The sequence below is a fragment of the Bufo bufo genome, chromosome 11 (assembly GCF_905171765.1).
Source record: "Bufo bufo chromosome 11, aBufBuf1.1, whole genome shotgun sequence".
NCBI classification, from domain to species: Eukaryota; Metazoa; Chordata; class Amphibia; order Anura; family Bufonidae; genus Bufo; species Bufo bufo.
The window spans coordinates 53,330,935-53,355,722 of NC_053399.1; the positions used below are offsets into that span (position 1 = coordinate 53,330,935).

A 24,788-nucleotide genomic window follows, 5' to 3' on the forward strand; every position below is an offset into this window, starting at 1 on the left:
TAATTCCTCTGACTCGAGTGGAGGTGCTATGGTGGTGTATTTTGTGGTGCACACAGCAGAGAGTGAGGAGGGTGCAGATACAGAGGATGAGAAGGGTGTAGAAGCGGAAGGCTGAGTGAGCCACTCAACCAACTGTGGTGCACCCTTTGAAGTTATTGCACGCGCCTTCTCCAACTTCCCACTTAGGCTCCGGCTTGGTGCATGTGCCCGACCCCTAACATCCCTGCGGAACGGTCTGCCTCTTCCTCTGCCTGTCATTTTCTAAATGACCCTCTGCCTAAGTCCGTAGAGAAGAGCAGTATTTGTGGAAGAAGGTATATCGCAGCCCTCAATCAGTATATGGTGGAAAAAGGTATATATCAATAGCACCCTTCAATCAGTATTTTGTGGAAGAAGGTATATGGCACCTCTTAATCAGTATTTGGCGGAAACAGATATATAGCACCCCTCAATCAGTATTTGGCGGAAACAGGTATATAGCACCCCTCAATCAGTATTTGGTGGAAGAAGGTATATGGCAATAGCACCCCTCAATCAGTATTTTGTGGAAGAAGGTATATAGCACCCCTCAACCAGTATTTGGCAGAAACAGGTATATAGCACCCTTCAAGCAGGATTTTGTGGAAGAAGGTATATCGCACCCCTCAAGCAGTTTTTTTTGGGGCAACAGGTATATCACACCCGTTGCAATTAGTTACTCCAATAGCGTTTGCACCTCTATCTAGCTGCGGTATTACAGCAGAACCGCACACAACTGCTGCACAATACAAATACAATATAATATAATTTCTATGTTAGAAAGTATATTATAAGTATATCACACCCCTCTATATCACACCTATCGATAGCACACCTATACCAGTCCTTAAAAGGACTTTTGAGGCCCTAATAGCTAGCGTTTGGTGTCCCTAACTGTCCCTGCTCCAAAATGAAACCTCTCCCTACACTGGCAAAATGCATAATGTAAAATGCTTGCCTGATCGGGTTCTGTTATAGGATTGGGGGGATGTCCATGTGCTGAAACGTCTCAATTGGCTGTCCTGTCCCACCTGATAGAAGCGTCATGGGTCATAGTTCGGCGCTATGCAAAAAAATATGGCGCGTGCGAATATCGCCATATGTTCGCTTGTTCGGCGAACCACAAGGCCATCTCTATCAGTGAGTTTGGGTGTATTGTACTAAAGGGTCCCTGCTCCTGTTCAGAGCACTGAATGGAGCTCTGCTCCTCCCCTCAGCACTGAATGGGACCCTGCTCCTCCTGTTCTCAGCACTGAATGGGACCCTGCTCCTCCTGTTCTCAGCACTGAATGGGACCCTGCCCCTCTCCCAGCACTGAATGGAGCTCTGCTCCTGTTCTCAGCACTGAATGGAGCCCTGCTCCTGTTCTCAGCACTGAATGGAGCCCTGCTCCTCCTGTTCTCAGCACTGAATGGAGCCCTGCTCCTCCTGTTCTCAGCACTGAATGGAGCCCTGCTCCTCCTGTTCTCAGCACTGAATGGAGCCCTGCTCCTCCTGTTCTCAGCACTGAATGGAGCTCTACTGCTCCCCTCAGCACCAAATTGACCCCTGCTAATTGAATTCCTCGGCAGGTACACAGCGTAACTGAACTCAGATCACTTCACTGGTTAAAACCTGGCCCAGGCACTACAGTGAGCTCAGCTGAGATGTGCGCCCACCCAGGAATTCAGGATAAAGTCGGGACCAAAAGGGAGGAGCGGGGGTCTATTCAGTGCTGAGGGGAGGAGCAGTGCCTGGACACCGTTACTGATAGGACCGCCCTTCAGCTCTTTTCAAGTAATTTGCATATGAAATTAAAGACAGGGACTCTGAATACAAAAAAATGGCTAAAAAATATATCTTTGGACTACTATACATGTCCATTGTGAAATTGGGCTGTCAGACTCACTACCACATACATTTGGATAGAGAAGGGATGTAAAGATCCCAGTTGTTACTCTAGAAGTAGCTCGTTTTCAGCAGGTTATGACCCAGGCACACACAGAGGCAGCCTCATCAATAAACCATCTGCCTATTCCATACTGCGGAAGCAGAATTTCATTGATCTCAATGGAAGGAAAACTTTCCATAGGAGAACTGTTTAGAGAGTATGGCACATGTGGTCCCTCTTGATGACTTTGGCTTGGTTACACGCTATGATTTGGATCTGATTATTACCAGTGATTGTATGATGATGAGCGTGCACACATGGTGATTTTTCAATGCGATAAGAATGATTCCGACATAACAAAGGACGCAGTTTAACATTTTTCAGGGCATTCACTTCTATGATGATCAAAAGTAAAATAACTGTTAATACGCAGCAATCGGCACAATCTGGATCACACATGGAATGAATTTCATCTATGGTGGCAGCATGTCACTGCTGGACCTCCGTATACATGAGCATGGCCCAACTGTGCCACTGTTAGGTTTAGACAAGGAGAGGCCATATATTAAAGAGATTTTGTGATTTTCAACAAAATTCAGCAGTTCTTGTCAATTGAAAACAATCCTAAGACATCGTCCCCTTCCTGCTGCAGCCATTTTCCAGTTGTTGTTTTTTTGTGTGTCTTTTCCTACTTGCATTCCAAAAGCCATAACATATTTATTTTTCCTGAAGCTGGTTATTTTGCAGGACAAGTTGTACTTTCTATTGGCACCATGTAAAGGAGTTGGCATTTATCATGTACTTTGCTGGCTGGATTCATTTTTCCATCAGATTCTACACTGCTTGTGTCCAGGGCTTATGACCATCCTGCCATCCAGGAGCGGTGGCCACCTACAGAGCTGTGTAAGGGCTCTCTTTTTGTGGGAGAAGCTATAGTTTTTATTAATATTATTTCGGAATATGAATGACTGTGTGATCACTTTTCATACAATGGTTTTGGGAGCGACCAAATAATTGTGATTTTGGTACTTTTTTTTTCTATAGAAGTTGTCTCTTATCATGGACACCGCTCGTTGTTGTCTCTTGTATAAGGCCAGTTTCACATGAATGCGTTTGGTCCGGGAAACACCCTCCATAGTTTCCGGACCAAACACTTCTCTTCTGACCCGAACTCACAGCATAATAATGAATTAAGATGCTGCAAGTTCCTGCATGACTGTGGATCTACAATACTGCACTCACATAATGCTGTGAATACAGTACAGTAGATCATTATGACGCAGTAAGTTTGGGTCAGCGGAGCAGTGTTTGATGCAGGAAATGTATCCATCACATAGACTATACTTGTGTGTTTTCTTAGTAAAATTGCAATCCACAAAAATAACACAATATATGTGACGCTTCTGTCCTAGAATATGGACCTTCTTCAGGCAAGGAGCTGTGTAGTTCTGTAACACCCCAGAGTTGTTTTGAAACTCTTTTACCCTGCTACAACCTGTTAAGTGTATTTACCTTGTCATCTAATAAAATTTCACATCATATTCTCACAAATGCGCATTGAAAGCCTTGTAAAGTATATATTGCTGTAATTTCTATGTTCACCAGCAGGTGACAGCAATGTGTTCAGCAAGGACTTAGCTACAGTTTAGTGTTTCTGAACTGGAATAGTATATTCCAGTTTAGCTCCCCCCTCTGTGAGCAGATTGGCTGCGCCCACATCCTGCCTCATGGGAGAGAAGAAAGTTAGAGTTAGTGTAACCCACCCCCTGCTAGGGGTAGGGTGTGCATGTTAGGAGCTCCCAGCTATAGGGATCCAAAGCCAGGATATTGTCTCGGCTGAGACATTGATCATCCCCAGCCTGAGCCTTGCAGCCTCAGCTGGAAGAAGCAAGCAGACAAACTCCAGTTACAGGAAGAAGCATACCCTGAGACAATAGCTGTGAGTACCGTCCAGCGACCCAGGAGAAGACATATTCCTCCTCAGCTAGTTAGTCCCCAGAGAGCAGAAGATAGCAAGTGCAGAAGCCAAATTCCTGCTACATTACAGAGCTACTAAGCAGACGTCCTTTTCCTGCAAAAGCTCCAGGCACATGATAGTGCAGAAGATATATTCCTGCCACACATTGCCAATACCTGCTGGGACCATAGACTATTGCTGTACCTTGCTTGGATGAAAGCTACAACCAGTAAAGACAAGTTTGAACTTTACCCAAAGTCTGGATCTCAATTACTGCTGCAGGTTCCTCAATTACTCCTACTAGCACAACACTCATTTTATTGCAAGTGAGCCAGGATCCAGGAGTCCAGCCGTACCCAGGTAGGAGACACCGTTGACACTATTGCCACTACCACACAGAGACATTACCCCACTCTGGCATTCCTAACCTGGTACGTGAGTTACAACACCTTAAAGGGCCCTGTGTTAGTACCCTGCGCACGCTGCAATTGGCGTCACGAACAAAACTGCGGCACGTGGCACGATGTGTCCCTCTTTGTTCATTTAGAAAGATGGGAGGTAGGTTTCTGTACTTATCTACAGATGTATGTAGGTGAAGTGTAACATGCACATGACTCCCCACATACAGCTCGCATACCTCCTGACTTTAGGCTAGGGCTACACGGGCCACGACCAGGGCCACTGAGCAGTGGTGATCGGACAGTAATGAATGGCATCGCCACGACAGGTTCCTGAGTAGCCCTAGCCTAGTCTATTTTCCCTTTGTTTTAGTTTACACAATAGGGCAAACATCATCTGAATGTAAACATTTCTAAAATCCAAATTCCATCTAATATACAGTCAGAGACGAACCGGACAAACACTTTCCGGATCAATATTGTAAATGTAATAATGCAAATCTGTCCCTCAGATCAAAAAGAGAAGAGGGACAGAGGGACTTGGGTCAAAAGTGGGGACTGTCCCTCCAATAGAGGCACACTTGGGAGGTCTGTACTGTTCTGCACTGGATGACTTTCTTCCTACATTTGAACCTCCCGCTCGCCGTCCACACTTTCTCCACAGAGCGGTCACGTGGTACGCACACATCGGGTCATGTGATCGCGACGTCATTCAGGTCCTTCTCGTGCGGAGAGAGACTACCTAGAGCTGGGAGGCCGCCGCACGTGCAGGCATTTCCGAGAGCCGGGGAAGTGTGCGGCAGCCGCCGGCGTCCAGCATGAGGGTGGTGGCGCTCATTAGGTGACTCCTAAAAATAAACATAGCGGTCCTATTACTCTGCGGCTAGACACCTGCCAATGAACTACAAGTCCCAGCATCCCCTGCACGCTTTGAAGGGACGCGGACTGACAGCATGTGTGACTGAAGTATTCTTCTGCAGCTCTGAGGACCCCCAGCATCCTCATGTATGAGTGATGGCGGCAGCTCAGCTGGTACATGGGTGACGTCATCGGGTGTTGCTGATGTCATATTAGTTTACTGCAACTGCCTGAATATAAAGGCGAATTGTGCAGATAGCAATTTCTGAATATTTGGGAGATTTAGCAAAACTGGTGTAAATTAGAACTGGCTTAGTTGCTCATAGCAACCAATCAGATTCCACCTTTCATTTTTCAGAGCTCCTTTGGAAAATGAAACCATCAATCTGATTGGTTACTAAGAGCGAGTAAGCCATTTCTACTTTACACCAGTTTAGTCTTATCGGATATGCTCACGGTTCATCTGATTTAGGCTACATTTACACAAACGTATTTTGTTTCCGTGTCCGTTACGTTTTTTTTTTTCACTGGGTCTGCAAAAAATGCGGACACCGCATCGTAGTGAGGAACCATTGACTTCAGTGGGTCTGCGATTCGCAAGATAGGCAAATGATAGGACATTGTCTTTTGCGGAGCGGAGGCACAGACCCGTGGGACTTCTGTGTGTTTCCGCGGGCTTCCGATCCGTGCCTCCGCTCCACATACGACAAGACGTGTCCTATCTTGCAGCTCGCAGACCCATTCAAGTCAATGGTTGCTCACTCCGATGCGGTGTTCACACAGCCAGTGCCCATGTTTCGTGAACCCACTGTTTGCGGTCCACAGCATGGGGCCCAATATGGATGACACACGGAGGGCAAAAAACAGAGACACGGATTCTTCACTGATGGATTTTTTCATGGATGTGAAACGGACACGGAAATGTGAACGAGGCCCGACGGCTCCACCGCTGGTTATTCTGCTGGAGATGATGGGATTATTATTGGACCCTTCCTGTATCTGTAGGGAATACTTTGCATTTCTCTACTATAAACATGCAGGTTGCCTACACTTCTGGGATTTGTAGTGCCACAGATTAGATTGGATGTTCAGTAGTCACACACGATTGATATCACATGTCTTTTGGGGTTATTCGTTACAGTGTGTCAGTAGAAGGCGTCATTTCTTTCATCTTCATTTCAGTGGCGGGAAGGACAGCTGCTACAACATGATGCAGTGTGCCGTGGCAGGTCATCAGATCGTGGCTCTTGCTAATCTGAAGCCTCCGCAGAGTTCAGGTAAGAAGTGCTCCGTGATCTGTCATATACGGTAGTGCGGTACAGAAGACGCCTTGGAGAAATGTGTCTGGTGATGACCGCTGAGTGCGTCATCTGTGGGGGGAGTCATGGGAGGTACGGCAGTAAGGGTATATTCACATGGATATGGATTCCATATCCATATTGTGGTCCGCAAAATACAGACACCTTGTGTGCAATCTGCATTTTTCTTAGGGCTCGTACGCACGAATGTTCGACCCTGTGCTGCGGACCATGATCCGCAAGATTCAGGCCGCACCGCAAAAAAAAAAAAACATGTTCTATTTTTTCTCGGTGCGGAGGCACGGAACAAAAACCCACGGAAGCGCATCCGTGGGCTTCTGCTCCATGCTTTTTTGTGGACACATATTAATGATTGAGTCCATGTGTAATCTGCAAAAAATGCAGATCAGACACGGATGATGTGTGCACGAGGCCTTATATCAAGGTGGAATCCCAGATGATTTCCGTTTTCTACGTACAAGTGGATCACATAAGACCAAATTCTGACACTATATTGATAGCAGTGCATGAAGCATTCATCGGGAACGTTCACGCTGGATGGGGGCACGGCAGGTTTATTGTCATGTTTTACAACAAGGTGGGAACTTTCATCTACACACTATGAAAAAATCTGCAGCGTAAATTGACTTTCCTTGTGGATTTTAAATTATTTATTTTTATTTTATGCACTTATATTGCGCTACTATATTCCGCAGCGCTTTACAGACATTAGCATCCAGCTGTCCCCAACGGGGCTCACAATCTAAGGTCCCTATGTCTTTGGAGTGCGGGAAGAAACCCACGAAAACATGGGGAGAATATACAAACTCCATGCGGATATTGTCCTTGTTTGGATTTTACCAAGTGCTAACCACTGAGCCACCGCGCTAACCACTGAGCCACCGCGCTAACCACTGAGCCACCGCGCTAACCACTGAGCCACCGCGCTAACCACTGAGCCACCGCGCTAACCACTGAGCCACCGCGCTAACCACTGAGCCACCGCGCTAACCACTGAGCCACCGCGCTAACCACTGAGCCACCGTGCTAACCACTGAGCCACCGCGCTAACCACTGAGCCACCGTGCATGTCAATTTTGTTGCAGAATTCTCCTATGGTGAAATCCACAGCAAAAAATATGCAGCAGATCCGCAACTTTTTACATGATCAGTTTTATTGTAGTAGCTGATGTGATTCCCTTCACTACTAGTGTGAAGGAGCTTTTTATTAGTTTCATATAACTCCAGTGTGTTCAGCAGCACAGACTGTTGCTCATGGGCGGATCTACCTGTCTGTCACACGTCTGTATTATTTTCATTGGAGGCCAGCTATGTGGGAGGGCACAGAAGAAAGCCCAGCTATGCAGATGTCTCATCTAGATTCATACTGGTGGTTCCAGTTTTTCTAGGGCACAATTGGGATTTCAGGGCAGTGTATTAGATCTTGAGATAAAAAAACGTACATGTCTTACACTTGCAGGTCCTAGTCCCATTCTGAACGTGTTCATTTTATTTGTGGTGTTTGAAAGCCACATTTAGTAAACTAATACACTCCATTCCCAATTCAAATCAATGGAACTTCTCAGTTCAAATTATGGTAAAACAGTGCCACACCTTTCCTCAGATTGTGTGTGGTGTTGCAGCTCCACTCAGTTCAATAGATTAGAGCTGCAATACCAGACACATCCTGTGGATAAGCATAGCGCTGTTACGGAACCAAGTTTTTCCTGATCCTGGACAATTCTTTTAACGCTTGTTCCAAAGAGCAGCAACATGTAGTAGTGATGTAATTTGAACCTAGAATGTGCTTCTATTTCCACAGCGGATGAACTGGACAGCTATATGTACCAGACGGTTGGCCACCAGGCACTGGATCTTTATGCAGAAGCCATGGCTTTGCCTCTGTACCGTGTCACCCTCAGCGGCTCCAGCTTGAACACAGGAAGGGAGTATAAACCTCAAGAAGGAGATGAGGTTGAAGATCTTTATAGACTGCTGAAATTAGTGAAGGCAAGTATTGCGTCCTGCAGCTTGTCTGTATGGCGGCTAAAGATGACAGTACGGTAAGGACAATAATCCTTTTTCTTACTAACTATCCTCTGGATAGATCATCAGCATCTAATCGGCGGGGGTCCGACATCCGGGACCACTGATGATTAGCTGTTTGAGAAGGCAGGGGGGCCGGCAGTAGTGCCGCAGCCTTCTCCCGGTTTCCCGCAGGCCCAGTGACATCACGACTAGTATTACTGGCCTGTTCGCGGCTAAGCCCTATTCAAGTGAACGAGGCTTAGCTGCGCCCTGGCCAGTGATACTAGTCGTGATGTCACTGGGCCTGCGGGAAACAGGGAGAAGGCTGCGGCGCTACTGCCGCCCCCCCTGCCTTCTCAAACAGCTGATCGGTGGGGGTCCCGGGTGTCGGACCCCCGCCGATCAGATGCTGACAATCTATCCAGAGGATAGATCATCAGTAAGAAAAATCTACAGAACCCCTTTAAGGAAATGTGTCACCCTAAAGACACAGAGGGAAGATATTCTAAGCCTGGGGTTAGAGACGCTTGTCTTAGTATAAACAAAAAATAAATAAAAAAAAGACTTCTTAATAAATTTGACGTATTTTGCGTCAATCCAGGAGTTCAAATCTACACCAGCTATGAACTGGTGTCAATTTGAGCTATCCACCAGTTGTGGTGTAAATGATAGTAAATCTGGTGGGCTGTGGGAGGCCACGCCCTCATGATAAGCCCCACCCACTTTTGAAAAGTGTCGAGATAAGTGAAATAGCGCGAATATGGCATGTACCATACTTGGTATTCTATCCCACAGTAGTAACACAAGTCATGTCTCAAGGCCGATTTAAAGGGTCGAACATTGACTTATAGCAGGGATGCCCAACCTGCAGCCCTCCAGCTGTTGCAAAACTACAACTCCCAGCATGTCTGGACAGCCTACAGCAGCGCATGGTGGGAGTTGTAGTTTAACAACAGCTGGAGGGCCGCAGGTTGAGCATCCCGGACTTACAGGATAGCTGCCTTACATCAGAGGCAGAGCTTGTTAGGAGCTCATTTGTTGTATATCTTCTTCACAAACCATTTAATAAATGTTCCTGAATGGGTCAAAAATGTTGTACACTTAAAATCCACACTAGAAGTGAAGAAAAACACCAAAGACACTGTTGTCCGTGCATATATTTCCACTTTACAGCTTACATGATGGATGCCATGTTTTTGGTGGAAAAAAGACCAAAAATGTGGCATCTTTAAATACATTGCTTAGTATGAACCCCCCCCCCCCCCTCCTCAACATGGTTTTGTAAGAGTTACTGGTAATTTATGTTTTCATTTTCCATGTTATCCATATTTTTTAAAAATAAATAGTCAAGTTTTTACAATTTGAATTGTATTAATATTAATAATATTAAAAAACAAACTAACAAAACCCGCCTGGACAAAAATGATGATACCGTTAAAGGGGTTTTCCCAGATTTTCATACTGATAACCTATCCTCAAGATAGGTCATCAGTATCTGATTGGTGGGGGTCCAACAGCCGAGACCCCCCACTCTCAGCTCTTTGAGAGGCCTTCTCTCTGCTTTTTCTAGGCAGAGTGACAATACGTTCCTGTTTCACGTGGCCTAGAAGCAGCTCAGCTGCATTGAAGTGAATGGGGCTGAGCGAGATCCCAAGCACAGCCGCTATACAATGTACATGCTTGGTGAGCACGGAGAAGGCACCGATCAGATACCTATCCTGAGGAAAAACCCTTTAAGAGTGCCATCATTTTTGTCCAGACGAGATTCGTTAGTTTGTTTTTTTAATATTACTCTGTTGAACCACAATTCAAAATGCAAAAACTGTAAGATTTCAGAATTTTTTTAAAATATAGATAATAATAACATGGAAAATGAAAACATAAATTACCAGTAACTTTTAAAAAAACATGTTGAGGGGGGTTTCATACTAAGCAATTGTTTTTAAAGAAACCCCTAAAATCACAATTTTATTGATATTCATTAAAATAGGACCCGTAAGGGACCTTTGAGATACTCAAGAAAAATACTCTAATTAACAGCATCCAGGTGAGTGACACTGATAGTGGGGAAGGGGGAATAAGTTGTCCCTACACTTACCCTTTTCTTAAAGCCTCAGCGCAGGGAGGACCCCTGATGGTGGAGACCCCCTGTCCACGTTCCTAGGCTAATGTCAGCCCTGCGTTATCCCTAAGGGCCTCGGGTATCGATGAAGTATAATATGCCCCCAGATTAGGGCAGGGATATATGTTCACGGATACTGGATGCTATAAACAAGGTGCATTAAATATATACACATGTAGTCAGGGTTAACCAAATGGTCAACCACCCAAACAAACCTCGACGCGTTTCCCCCTAGTTAACACTGTGGGATCATCAGGAGGTAAATGTTAGTTCGGTATAATATATATTAATAATATCTGTCAAACACTGATGTGTCACGTGACTGAACATCGGGATGCTTGGGCGGATGTCTCTGGGCACCGTAAACCATGCACTGGAACGCTATGCGTTCCACAGCCCGGATACTGACGTCAATACCGGAAGTCCCGCTGTCCACCAACGCTATCTGCGGCGCATTAATTGATAGCGGTTTAAATATGGAAGGGGCACACGAGTATTTTGTGCATCAAACCTTCAGCTGTGAGTGTCTGCTACACTATAACCTTCTTACATATATCATTAGGTATACCTACCTCTCTGATATCAGTGTATTGTCATTTTTGTCCAACAGGATGTGGAACACATTTTTGATCCGGCCTTCGATACCTGCGGCTTCAGCACTGATATGAGGGCAACTTTTGATACCTTTGGTTAACCTGCAACGTTGCTGTATCTGAAGCTGATTAGGGTTTATGCTGCTCCCCATTGCTATAATATGCATAGCGGTCATTTGATTATCTAACCTGGTGTTGCCCCAGTATATTTTGCTACATCAGTGTTTGACAGATATTATTAATATATATTATACCGAACTAACATTTACCTCCTGATGATCCCACAGTGTTAACTAGGGGGAAACGCGTCGAGGTTTGTTTGGGTGGTTGACCATTTGGTTAACCCTGACTACATGTGTATATATTTAATGCACCTTGTTTATAGCATCCAGGATCCGTGAACATATATCCCTGCCCTAATCTGGGGGCATATTATACTTCATTGATACCTGGGGCCCTTAGGGATAACGCAGGGCTGACATTAGCCTAGGAATGTGGACAGGGGGTCTCCACCATCAGGGGTCCTCCCTGGTCTGAGGCTTTAAGAAAACGGTAAGTGTAGGGACAACTTATTCCCCCTTCCCCACTATCAGTGTCACTCACCTGGATGCTGTTAATTAGATTTATTAATATAGTAACCATTTTTTTTGTATTTGTCTTGAGTATCTCAAAGGTCCCTTACGGGTCCTATTTTAATGAATATCAATAAAATTGTGATTTTAGGGGTTTCTTTGCTGGAACTTACATGAATTTTCAACCCCATTATATAATTGTGATAAAATTTAGCTGGAACTTAATTGTTTTTACAGATGCCACATTTTTTGTGCTATTCTTCTAGGTCTTTTTTTCAGCTTTTTTTCCACCAAAAACATGGCATCCATTATGTAAGCTGGAAGTTGTAAAATGTATGCATGAAAAACAGTGTTTCTGTGGCATTTTTTCTTTCCCACTTCTAGTGTGGATTTTGAATGTAGAACATTTTTGACCCATTCAGAAAATTTTTTTGGGTTACCATTCATATTATCCATCTCTTCAATTTGTCATCAATTTTCCTCTTGCGGCCATGTCCAGGGAGGTTGGCTACAGTCCCGTAGAACTTAAACTTCTGAATAATGTGTGCCACTGTAGTAACAGGAACATCAAGCTGTTTGGAGATGCCTTATAGCCTTTACCTTTTAACAGTTTTTACCTTTTACCTTTTGTCTGTAATTTTCTTACTAGTCACCTGAGACAACTCTTTCCTTCTCCTTTCTTTGGTCCATTTGATACTAAAAAGCACAGTGACTAGTTTTCACCCTTCAAGTAGGCAGACTGACTGATTACAAGTTTGAAGACACATGTGATGCTAGTTACAGGACGCATCTTAGTTTCATGTCAAATTATTTTTAGTCTTTTAAAGGGCTACCATCATTGTATCCAGGCCAGTTTCATTTCCCTGCAGCTCCTTCACAGTGGAAATGGAGCATTGCACGGTTCCCACATGTGAAATCAGTGGACTTTCTCTGTATTAGGCCTCATGCACATGACTATGTCCGTATTTTGGACCACGGATCTGCAAAATATAGATACTTTCTGGGTATGTTCCACATTTCTCTCACTCCCCTCAATAAAGGACTATTCTCATCTGCAGTATGGACCAGAATAGGAAATGTTCTATAATTTAGAGAATGGCCAGATGGATCCACGAAAAATTAGATTTTGTGCATGACCCCATAGATATGAATGGGTCATTATGCTATCTGCAAAAAACATGGATAGCATATGGATGAAAAATATGGTGGTGTGCAAGAGGCCTTATACTCATGTGGCTGGTCCTCCAGAGCAGGAGACACTCTTTGCTGCTCTTTTTTATTACCTTAGAATTCCCTAATTGGGTGTTTAAACCACACGCCACCCTGAAGAACACATAAGCGTGTCTGGGTTGCCACTGCACAGCGAATTTTGGAAGGGGAAGTGGTGCTAAACCAGCTTGTCTAATTCGTTTCCATGATTGCTTGGGGTTTGAAAGGCCAAGCCACCACCAATCATGAAGTGATAGCATATCCTACTGATTTGTCATCACTCTAAAAGGAATAACCCTTTAAATGTTGAGTTCCCATTTCACAAAAGGTTGATGAAGGGTTACTGGTGCTAGAAAACACAAATGTGAGGCATTCCTGGGTCTGGATTAGTATTTATGTTACCCAGATGGCAGTGCGCGCCAATATACCAACTCATTGTGCTAAATCTGTGTATCCGCTAAAAAAAATACATATGGGGAAATCTGATAAAATAACCCAAAGGCCTACAAAGACTGCACCAAATTTTGTGATTTTCTGCCTTGTGTTTTTTTGTAATTATAGTTTATTTCTGCCATTTTGATCCCTCTTTTATGGTTTTCTTCAGTTTTTTCTTGTAATATTTCCACCTCCAAATGTTAGCTTTAAGTCTAAGGGAACTATGATACGAAGGACAAACATGCGTTTTTGTGACCTTTTCTTTAACTTGTAACATAGTTTGTGTCTGACTTTTTTTGTGCTATAGATATATCCATTAGTTTTATGCACCTGTGTGAAAAATGCATGTGTCTATATACTGCATGTTGCTTTTTAGGGTGTTTTTACAGTGTGTTTTCTTTTTTCAATGGCTTTTTTAAAGTACTGATCTACACTACAGAGAAAGTGGCATTAGAGGGGGTACATACTTTATTGTTTGAAAAAAAAAAAGCAAGCCGCAAAAAATGTATGTTCCAAAACGCTATTCATAAAAGAATTCTACACAAATGCCTAAAAAATTAATTAAAGCGAAGAATGCATGCAAAACTAAATTTGTGTGTGAAGGAAACCTGGACTAAGCGAAGAAATTGTATAGCAGCCCCCACGTACAAATTGACAACCCCATCTCTGACCTAAAAATGGCGCTCAGAAGCTGTTGTCTTTTTCTTGCCTATTTCACACAGGATTGTGTCAGGATCTGTTCAGGATAAAACTGATGGTTTTGCACACAAGTTGAATCAGTTTTCAATCACGTTTTGATGCATTATTCACAAAACTAAAGAATAGCAATCTACTTCTTCTAGCAACCTTCAATGAAAAGTGCATTGTATCCCGATGCCTTCCGTTTTTTATGCATGCCCCATTCATTTCTGTGGGGCCAGGGCTGCATGAAAAATGCACAATATAGAACCTGCCACGATATTTGTTACTGTATAAGATGCATCGGACCATAAGATGCGCCTAGGTATTAGAGGAGGAGGGTTCACATTGTGCTTTAAACGGATGCCTCAGACTGATGCCATACTGTCGCATCCATTCACAATAGAGTTCCATTGTAAAATAAAATAAAAAAAGACGTGTTTTTTTTTACCATTTAAAAAAAAAAGTATATTTTTTTTTACCGGACTGTGCAGGATGCAAGAATGTGGTGTGCTGTGGTTTTGTATCCTTTTTTTGTAGCGTATACGTCAAACAGAGGCATAAAACGTGATGTGAACCCCTTAGTCATATCTCAGATCAGACCCCTAATCTTCATCAAATCTCTTATTAAACCCCCAATCTTCATTAAACCTCAGATCAGACCCCCAATCTTCATTAGACCTACAAATCTGACCTCCAGTCCTCATCAGACGCCAAATCTGACCGGCAATCTTCATCAGACCCCAAATCAGACCCGCAATCTTCATCAGACCCCAAATCAGACCCGCAATCTTCATTAAACCTCAGATCAGACCCCCAATCTTCATCATCCTCAGATCAGACCTGCAATCTTCATCAGACCCACAAATTTGACCTCCAGTCTTCATCAGACGGCAAATCAGACCCACAATCGTCATCAGACCCCAAATCAGACCCGCGATCTTCATCAGACCCGCAATCTGAAACCACTTACTTCTCCTGCTTCGGATAGCGGCGCCACTCTGCAGATCCAGCACATCCTTCCTGCAGTGCTGCACTGTGACCTGACATCACACAGCATCAAGTCATAGTTCGCGCTTACGTGCACTACACCCTGACGCTATACGCAGTCTGGACACAGTGGACATAGTGTTTTCTCACCACTCCCCGGTCCTACTGTATATAATGGAAGCCTTCATTAGTATTTGCTTTATAAGACGCGTTGCCATTTCCCCCCCAGTACATCTTATAGTCCGAAAGATGCGTTAATCTTTCCCCCTCCCTTTGTTATATTTATTTATAGGTTTACACATGGGTGCTGACTAGATGAAAATGCACTTTTAAGGTGTTCTCCAGGCTTTTAATATTGATGACCTATCCTCAGGATAGCTCATCAATATCAGAGCGGTGGGGGTCTGACACCCGCTGATCAGCTGTAGGAAGGGAAGGCGCGTGCAGTGTGTGCTATCTCCTTTCTCTCTTCCTGCTAGCCATAGACATAGCAGCAGAAAGCAGGAAGAGAGAGGAGGGACGGCATGCGCGTGCCTTCCCTTCATAAAGCTGATCGGCGGGGGTGCCGGGTGCCGGACCCCTGCCGATCTGATATTGTTGACCGATTCTGAGGATAGGTCATCAGTATCAAAAGCCCGGAGAACCCCTTTGAAGGGAATCTCTCACATTAGACATGCAGGCAGCATGTTACAGAGCAGGAGCTGAGCAGATTAGTATATAGTTATTCATATAGTCCAGTGGGTGTTCCCCGTCAGTGAGTATATGTAGAAATAGCTGTCAGTCAATGACTAGGACCACCCACATGACTCCTAAGCATAGAAAGAGCAGGGATTTATATGAATACATTGTAAGTTTTACTTACCCTTTTCCCATAAAAGTATATATGGATCAGCTCGGCTCCCCCTGCTATGTAACATGCCGCCCGCAGGTTCCCTTTAATAGGCACCAACTGTAGCGAGGCTCTAATGCTTCCATTTTCAGATGCTATTTGCATATAATTTGTGTATTAGAGGTGATAGTTTATTTTCTAAATATAAACCTTTGTGATAGTTTTGAGTGTGGTTGATGGGGTGCGGTCGTCCTCCGGAGCCCCGTAGCGGTCTCCTGCCTCTCCGTACACACAGGGAGTCTTCTCTGCTTGTTCCACATACTTGGAGACCCTTCCTTTGTTTTGCTGCATCAGCATTGCACACATTAAGTGCCCGAACATCGGAGACTCCATTTCTCTCCCCAGGGTCAGAACCACTAACCCAAATGAAAGCCAAATGAGTGCTAATTAACAGTAATGACCACTAATCCCTTCCATAAAGGATGTGGTCCAATTTGGAAGCAGTTAGTTGCTTGTTCAGAGCAAGGAGCAGGTGCTGTAATTATACGGGCAGGCCTGGGTGGACCACCTCCCCATTACCCCGATAAGAGATTCTGATATTTGAGGCACATTTCCTGCCTGGTATAAGCTGATGATGGCAGCAAGCAGTTTTAGGAGGTCCAGTAGAAAGCGTATCTGTCATATATGACATGGTTGGGTTGTATATAAAAGTAAGACTCTGTCATGTCATACAGTGCCTTCCATTACCCGTAGGCCTCATTCAGACGGCCGTAGTGTTTTGCGGATCCGCAAAACACAGATACTGGACGTGTGCGTTCCGCAGTTTGCGGAGCAGGACCACAGATGCGGACCGCACACAGTGTGCTGTCCGCATTTTTTGCTGCCCCATTGAAATGAATGGGTCGGCACACAGCCATCTGAACGGGCCTTTAGGGTAAATGCATACGTTCAGAATTTATGTGCGGAGAATCAGCAGGTGTTCGCAGGGGAATTCAAGCCGACAGTCCGCATCAATTGGTGCAGCTTTGATGCGGGTTTTCCTCTCCTCATTGAGGTGAATGGAGAAAATCCGTTCAGTAAAATTGACACGCTGTGGATTTAAAAATCCGCACCGCAGGTCAAAATCTGTACGGAAAAAATCTGCACCGTGTACATGAGAATTTCAAATTCTCATAGAATACAATGTACATGACCTACGGTGCAAAGTTTCCGCAATCAAATCTGTGCGGAAAAACCACACGTGTTTTTTTCAGGCTTACAGTCCCACAAAAAAAAATAGGACGCACTTTTGGCCACTGCCTGGCTACTTTAACCCTATGGACGTTTAACATGTACCTCAGGAGCTTCACTATCATACACATGGAACATCGATGGAAACTGAGCATAAAACTGAAGGGATTGGTAAAGCCCCTTTCCTCAGCCTGTGTCCCTCGGCTCATCATGTGCCATCTCTGACAGAAGTCCCACGTATTCCTTTCTGACGGAGCAGACGAGGTCGCCCACCTTTACACCAGGTTACCACACCATTGTAAGAGTTCAGCTCGTCACAGATCCTGTATCAAACCTTATGCAGCAGCGCCCCCTGCTGATTTCTAGATACATCTGCATCCAGATACAGCACGTCTGCGGTAGCTGGGACTCTTACAGGACAGGAGATGTGGAGAATGTCGCACAGTCTCGTCCGCCCGGCTTATTTAGCAAGCGAAAAGATGGAATCCTAAAATCTGTATAGGTTCAAACCTTGAAAGTATTCCTGCCTCACTATTATATGTGTCCACAGAAATGCAGGGAAGTGTCAGAGATGAGGTCTGACCACGTCTGTCGCTGCCTACGTGGCGGTCCTTGTGTGACATGTAAACACCACGTTATCCGAGAAGAGACAGGCGTGGGCGACGTCAGACTGCTGTTCTTCATGTGTGACATATTCCTCAGACATAAAGCGGAGACCGTCTCCATATTTGCCGCTATATCGCGCTCTTCCTACGTCTTCATTTTCTTCTACATCTCAGCTGGCTATTAATGATTTCGCCCAGGCTTCTCCGGCCATGTTCTCGTTTTGTCCTTTCATTTCTTTTCTGTCCTCTTCCCTCTCTCATTACATTCTCACTCGGTTCCTTCCTCCTCCCTTTTCTTTCTCACACCCCCTCTTACTCTTTGGGATGAAATCACTAAATTCAAGTCTGGTTTAATTAAAATAGTGATGAATGCAGATTGCATGGAACACAGACAGTAAAATACCGCCACTCTGGCTGGGGACAGACTATAATTACAAGAACTGAGCAGCAGGCCGTGGACCGTCTTCTCTCTTGACACTTACAGGAAATGCTCAATTAGCGTACAGGCTTTCTTTAAGGAGAAGAAAGCAGACCGAGTCAAGCACTTAAAGGAATTGTCCGGCCACTTTTTAAAAAAAAAAAGTACTTTGGAAAATAATGAATAAAGTATTACTCAACTTACTGAGCCTCCACCTTTCACATTGTGATGCTGTCCAGGTCCCTTGCCGGTCTGTCCTTCCGGGTCCCTCTCAACACGGACATGGCCAATCACTGACGGCAGCTCTCTCCCGCTGGTTGCAGCAGTCACATGTCTATGTTGACAGGGATCAGGTATTTCAGAGACCAGCCAGGGACCCGGAGGTGTCAGAGGGTCAGGGAGGATCTTATTACTTTACACCGTTCAGAGGGTTTTTTCAAACTTATGTGATCAAGGTTGCCTTTTACCTACCGACCATTGGTTTTTGGCATGGTAGTATTTTCTGTCCAGTAAATAGTTGGGATGTCCAAAACACATTGTACCTGTGATAGGGGGCCATTGAGCGGATTAAAATACACTTAAATAGTTACATAGCTGTTAAGGTTGGAAAAAGACAAAACTCCATCAAGTCCAACCTGTAATCCTGCTATGTTGATCCAATGGATGTATTTTTTATTTTATTTTTTAAAGAGGTTGTCCAGTCCTTTGGTAATAAAAGTTTTGTGTTTTAGGTCCCCACCATTTTCAAGATTTGCTCTATCAGTGAATCAGAACATCAGGATAGGTCATCAGTGTCTGATCGGCGGGGGCCTGAGACCCAGGACCCCCACCGATCAGCTGTTTGAGAAGGTGCTGGTGCTCCTGTGACCACTTGCAGCCTTCTCCCTGCTCACCAAGCAGAGCATCGCACACTGTATAGCGGCTGTGCTTGGTATCGCAGCTCTGCCCCATTCACTTCAATAAGGCTGAGGTGCTCCTAGGCCACGTGGCCTAGAAAAAGCTGAGGTAAGTGCTGTAGCCTTCTCGAACAGCTGATTGGCAGGGGTCCCGGGCGTTCGACCTCCCACTGATCAGATAATGATGCAGTACGGCTGAGGGGTTGCTACATTACTATCCAGTCTAGGAAATAGTTTTAGTAAGGAAATCTCTGCAGTCCCTCCTGCCTGGTCCGTACGATGTCACATGCAGCGCTGGCCACTGGGAACATATAACATCACTTGTGCACGTCACTGATGGGTTTGTTTTCAGTTACTGTGGAAATCCTATTACATCCCCCATATACTGCACGCACATTTACACTGTAACCCCACAAGACCATGGAGCCCGGGCCTAAGAGAGATGCTGCACGCCAAGATATAGGGTTAATGACTGTGCATTTTTCAAGTTATTAGACCTTCAGATTTTTGTGGATCAAAATTGAAAATGCTACAAATTGTTAGGGAAGTTGAAAGCTCCATTGTTTTGGTACAAAAACGCCTCTTTTCTATCACTTTCAGTGAATACTCCCTTAGTTATTCCTCCTACCTGCTTGCTAAAAATGCTTCAGACTGTAAACATCTTATGGAATCATGGTGCACACCTCATACATCTGTACATCTAGCTCCATCTGTTCTTGAACAGTCCGCAGATCATTATCATGCTGGAAGTTGGCTTTAATACAGACTGTTAAAAGGGCATCTGTCAGCAGTTTTGTACCTATGACACTGGCTGACCTGTTAGATGTGCACTTGGCAGCTGAAGGCATCTGTGTTGGTCCCATGTTCATATGTGCCCGTACTGCTGAGAAAACGGATGTTTTACTATATGCAGATTACCTTCTAGGAGCAATGGAGGCGTTACTGTTGCACCTAGAGGCTCTGCTCCCTTTGCAACTGCTGCGTCCTCTGCACTTTGATTGACAGGACCAGGTGTGAAAACGTGATCACACCTAATTATCCCTGTCAAAGTGCAGTTGCAGAGAGAGCAGAGCGTCTAGGTGTAATGGTAACGCCCCCGTTGCTCCTAAAGGCTCATTTGCATGTATTAAAACTCCCTTTTTCTCAGCAATGCAGGCACATATGGACATGAGACCAACACAGATGCCTTCAGCTGCCAAGTGCACATGTAACAGGTCAGCCAGTGTCATAGGGACCAATCTGCTGATAGAGGTCCTTTAAATGTTGCTATAATATGCCCACCTGAGACCCTTGGCCTGATTCACACAACAGTATTTTCCATCTTTGTGCTGTTCTGACTGCACTTAGCACACGGACCTTAATTAAAGCCTTGTCTGGTTTCCTTTAGGATCGGCCTGCAATAAAGAAGTGGTAAGTACTCTTTGACAGATCATGCAACGCCACTCCAGTTCTCCCGGCTGGCCTCTGTTTATCCGGCTACAGCAGCACTACTGAGGCCAGTGATTGGCTGCAGCAGTCACGTGTTGTCAATGGGATGTCACCGCTGCAGCCAGGAGAACAGGAGCCTCAGCGCAAGAGCTGTCAGGTAAGTACTTGCAGGTGGTACCTGAGAGTTGTCCGGTTTCCTGCTGAAACTGGACAACCCCATTAATGTAAATGGTGCCATTTGCACTTCAGTTTTGCGGCATGTACCACTGTGCGGAGAAACGATCAGCCTCCTCCGTTCTTGTCCACTTTCTGTCCAAGATTCATTTATTTAAATTAATGGGTCTGAAAAAAAAAAACGAGACCCATAAGAACGTCTAGATACCTCTGTGTTTTGCATGTAGAAATGCAACAGCTGTCTGAATGAGGCCTTAGCCACGTGTTTCCAGCAGGAGAAGACTTCTGGCCTCGTAGTCCAGGCAGGTCTTCCAGAGGCCTTTGCAGGAGCCTTGTTGAAAACAGTACAAAAACCGTTGAGATTTGACCAGCAGCATAAAGGTTAATGTGTTTGTGTAACCCCCACCGGGGGTAAGAAGAGGCGCAGCCCCGGTGGAAGGTGGAGAGCCTCCCGTCAGGTCCCCAGCCGATGAGTAACCTTTACACATGCTGTAACATCATCCGGATGTCTTGTTTTGTTTGCAGCTTCCAAATCTTAATAAGCGTGCCCCCTCCTTCTCCTCTCCCGCCTCCCCCAGGCTGTTTGTGGTTCTGACTTGATGATTATTTCATTTATTTATTTTTTTATCTGATTAACTGACACATTGGGATCAAGTCAGACAGAGGCCCCCCTGAGGCTACGCAACGTTTTCATTTAAAGAAAAGTGGGGAGGTTTGTGATCCACGCCACGGCTAATGGCTGTGTTTATCAGACAGAGAGAAATTACCTTCTTCTCTGCAGGGGGGAAGGATTTTATCCTAAGGAGCCGCAGTTTAAGAAAATGGATAATGGCTGCAGGGTAATTTAGTGGTAAAAGTTTTTTTAAATTTTTTTTTTTTTTTTTTCTCATTAATATTACATTTCTGCCTATAATTACAGGTTGTGCTATTTGCTAATTAAACTGTAAAGTGTTGCAGCTAATTTCTCCCCTGGACAATTTCATGGTTGAGAGAGAGCGTGGAATTAGAGGGACACGTAATTGGGGAGTGGCGCCTCACTCTGATAATTGCATTGCTATGTTTCCCATTTAACTGTCTCATAAATTTTCACATTGTTATAGTATTGCCCAAGCGGCCGGTGACAGTTCAGCAGATATTGAGAGGTTGGCGTGATATTGCTGCGTGTGGCCAGAATCAGTACACGGACGCTCGCTGCTCATGTATCTTTATGTCACTGGTTACTAATTTGGTTCTTGATGCGTATTTAAGGCCCCATTCATATAAGGCCCCATGCACATCCTCGTATCTGTTTTGTGGTCCCTATATTGCGGATCTGCAAAATCCGGATGCAGTCTGTGTGCTGTCCTCATTTTATTTGTCAACCCATTGTTCTCAATGGGTCCATGGACCACATTTTGCGGACATAGTCTATCTTTTTGCGGAAGGGACACACAGGTGCGTGTGCTTTCCACATCGTTCTGCCAAAAGATAGAAGGTGTCCAATACTTGGCCACTAAATGTGCACCGCGAACCCATTGAACGCAATAAATGTGGGTACAACACAGACCATATCCGTATTTTGCGGATCTGCGATTTGTGGAGCGCAAAATGGATACGGTCGTGTGCATGGGGCTTAGACAGCAAAGTTTTATTCCACAGTTTGTTAGTGGTCTCGAGATCCAGACCTGTCTGTGATAAGATACGTGGACCATAGATACGTGGCCGATTCCTTTTTTTTTTTATATCTTTTATTATCCTTCTTGTTAACCCTTTAAGGATGCAGCCTAATTTGGTGTACTGTAATGACACAGCCATTTCTATTTTTAAAATTTAGTTTTAATCTCTGCATTTAACTTTTTTTCTTTTTTTTTCAGTCAAAATAGCCATAAGAGGGATTTCTTTTTGGAATAGGAGTTGTATTTTTTAATCCCATAATTTTAGGGACATCCATATTATGGAACGTAAATAAATTTGGAGTGACAATGAAAAAAACACAGCAATTCCAAGCATAGTTTTTTGGGTTTTGTTTTGATGGTTCAGCAAGACGTGACATAATAATTTCATGATGCAGATCAGTACAATTGCACAATACCACATTTATATATATATATTTTTTTTCTTTATGTTTTTGCACAATAAGAACGCTCTTGTTTTATCTTGTGTGGCTGCAGTCAAAGATCCATAACATTTTTATTTTTCTGTTGACGGAGCTGTGGGGGCTTGTTTTTTGCAGGAAGAGCTGTGCTTTTTTTTATGTAAATATGTTTGCAAGTGAATTTTTTATCTCAATTTTTTTTATTTTTATGTCTCACTAGAGCAGGGATGGCCAACCTGAGGCTCTCCAGATGTTGCAAAACTACACCTCCCAGCATGCCCAGACTGCCTACAGCTATCAGCCTACAGCAGGGCATGGTGGGAATTGTAGTTTTACAGCAGCTGGAGGGCCGCAAGTTGGCCACTCCTGCACTAGGGGATTTGACCGTGCAATCTTCTCATCTCTGGGGAATTACTGTATATTATATCTGTTACTATAAACACCGACATAATACCTGTTTGACGCTCTCTGCGGTATCAGTGCGTGGCAGGCCTAGGGACCACTGTTAGTCTTCTGGCTGCCATAGCAACCCCTTGGTATCCCCCCAATCACATTACAGGGTGGCGAATGGTTGACAGAGGGAGTCCTCTCCCTCATGGTAACCCCTCATATGCCGCAGTCAGTATTGAATGTGTGGCAGCCATAGCCATCACATGCAACTCTTTTTTTTTTTACTTAGATTGGTTGTTCTTGAAAATCATTACTAAGGATCCAAAGGGTGGGAGGTGTGGAGCTGGAGATGGACAACCTCAAAAGTTTGAGATACTGGAAACCCCTATTACATTTGCCACCACTATCCCCGCATTCAAATAATTGAGAAACCACGTCAGAGGTTGAGTTTGTGGGATCCATGCTTTTCCAAATCTCTCTACTTTGACTCACAGAGGGGGTCCCAAGTGAGGAAACTGGAAAGTGCTCATTGCTATAGTCTAAAATGGCCTAAATTGGTTTACCACTGGTTCAGGAGTTGATGCCTGAACCTTCGGCTCAGTAAGTGTAAAATGCATAGGTTTTTATGTAGACATTCTTCACCTGTAGATGTTAGAAACCTCTGCTGGAGCTGATGGGACCAGGCTGCTTCACAAGATCTATTACAGACTGTACACACCTCCTGTGCTCTTCATCCATTGTTCTGGAACATCCTTTTAAATGTTCATTGGGTTTAGATATCACCTTATGGACCTTTCATATATATATATATTTATATTTCAGGAGAAGGAGGCTGTTGATTCTGTTTCCGTTGGAGCTATCCTGTCTGACTACCAGCGTGTACGAGTGGAGAACGTGTAAGATTTTTCTGTTCATTAAAGTATGTTTTATAAGACAAGGAGTAGCCTGCGTGTGTATATACATATGTATATACACTGCTCAAAAAAATAAAGGGAACACTTAAACAACACAATGTAACTCCAAGTCAATCACACTTCTGTGAAATCAAACTGTCCACTTAGGAAGCAACACTGAGTGACAATCAATTTCACATGCTGTTGTGCAAATGGGATAGACAACAGGTGGAAATTATAGGCAATTAGCAAGACACCCCCAATAAAGGAGTGGTTCTGCAGGTGGTGACCACAGACACTTCTCAGTTCCTATGCTTCCTGGCTGATGTTTTGGTCACTTTTGAATGCTGGCGGTGCTTTCACTCTAGTGATAGCATGAGACGGAGTCTACAACCCACACAAGTGGCTCAGGTAGTGCAGCTTATCCAGGATGGCACATCATTGCGAGCTGTGGCAAGAAGGTTTGCTGTGTCTGTCAGCGTAGTGTCCAGAGCATGGAGGCGCTACCAGGAGACAGGCCAGTACATCAGGAGACGTGGAGGAGGCCGTAGGAGGGCAACAACCCAGCAGCAGGACCGCTAACTCTGCCTTTGTGCAAGGAGGAACAGGAGGAGCACTGCCAGAGCCCTGCAAAATGACCTCCGGCAGGCCACAAATGTGCATGTGTCTGCTCAAACGGTCAGAAACAGACACCATGAGGGTGATATGAGGGCCCGACATCCACAGGTGGGGGCTGTGCTTACAGCCCAACACCGTGCAGGACGTTTGGCATTTGCCAGAGAACACCAAGATTGGCAAATTCGCCACTGGCGCCCTGTGCTCTTC

At 44.6% G+C, this 24,788-nt stretch overlaps 1 protein-coding gene across 4 annotated transcripts in view; it reads left to right on the top strand.

Moving 5' to 3' along the window:
- Positions 1-4,943: 4,943 nt before the first annotated feature.
- DPH6 (diphthamine biosynthesis 6) overlaps positions 4,944-24,788 on the top strand; it is a 72,165-nt gene continuing 52,320 nt past the window's right edge. For 3 of the 4 annotated variants that reach the window (XM_040412057.1, XM_040412058.1, XM_040412060.1), the window contains exons 1-4: positions 4,944-5,084; positions 6,284-6,378; positions 8,222-8,409; positions 23,893-23,966. In XM_040412057.1, coding sequence (XP_040267991.1) covers positions 5,062-5,084; positions 6,284-6,378; positions 8,222-8,409; positions 23,893-23,966 — 380 coding nt within the window. In that variant the 5' untranslated portion in view covers positions 4,944-5,061. Of the gene's footprint in view, positions 5,085-6,283; positions 6,379-8,221; positions 8,410-21,363; positions 21,446-23,892; positions 23,967-24,788 lie in introns of those variants that run through there. The other variant, XM_040412059.1, reaches the window with a different exon arrangement.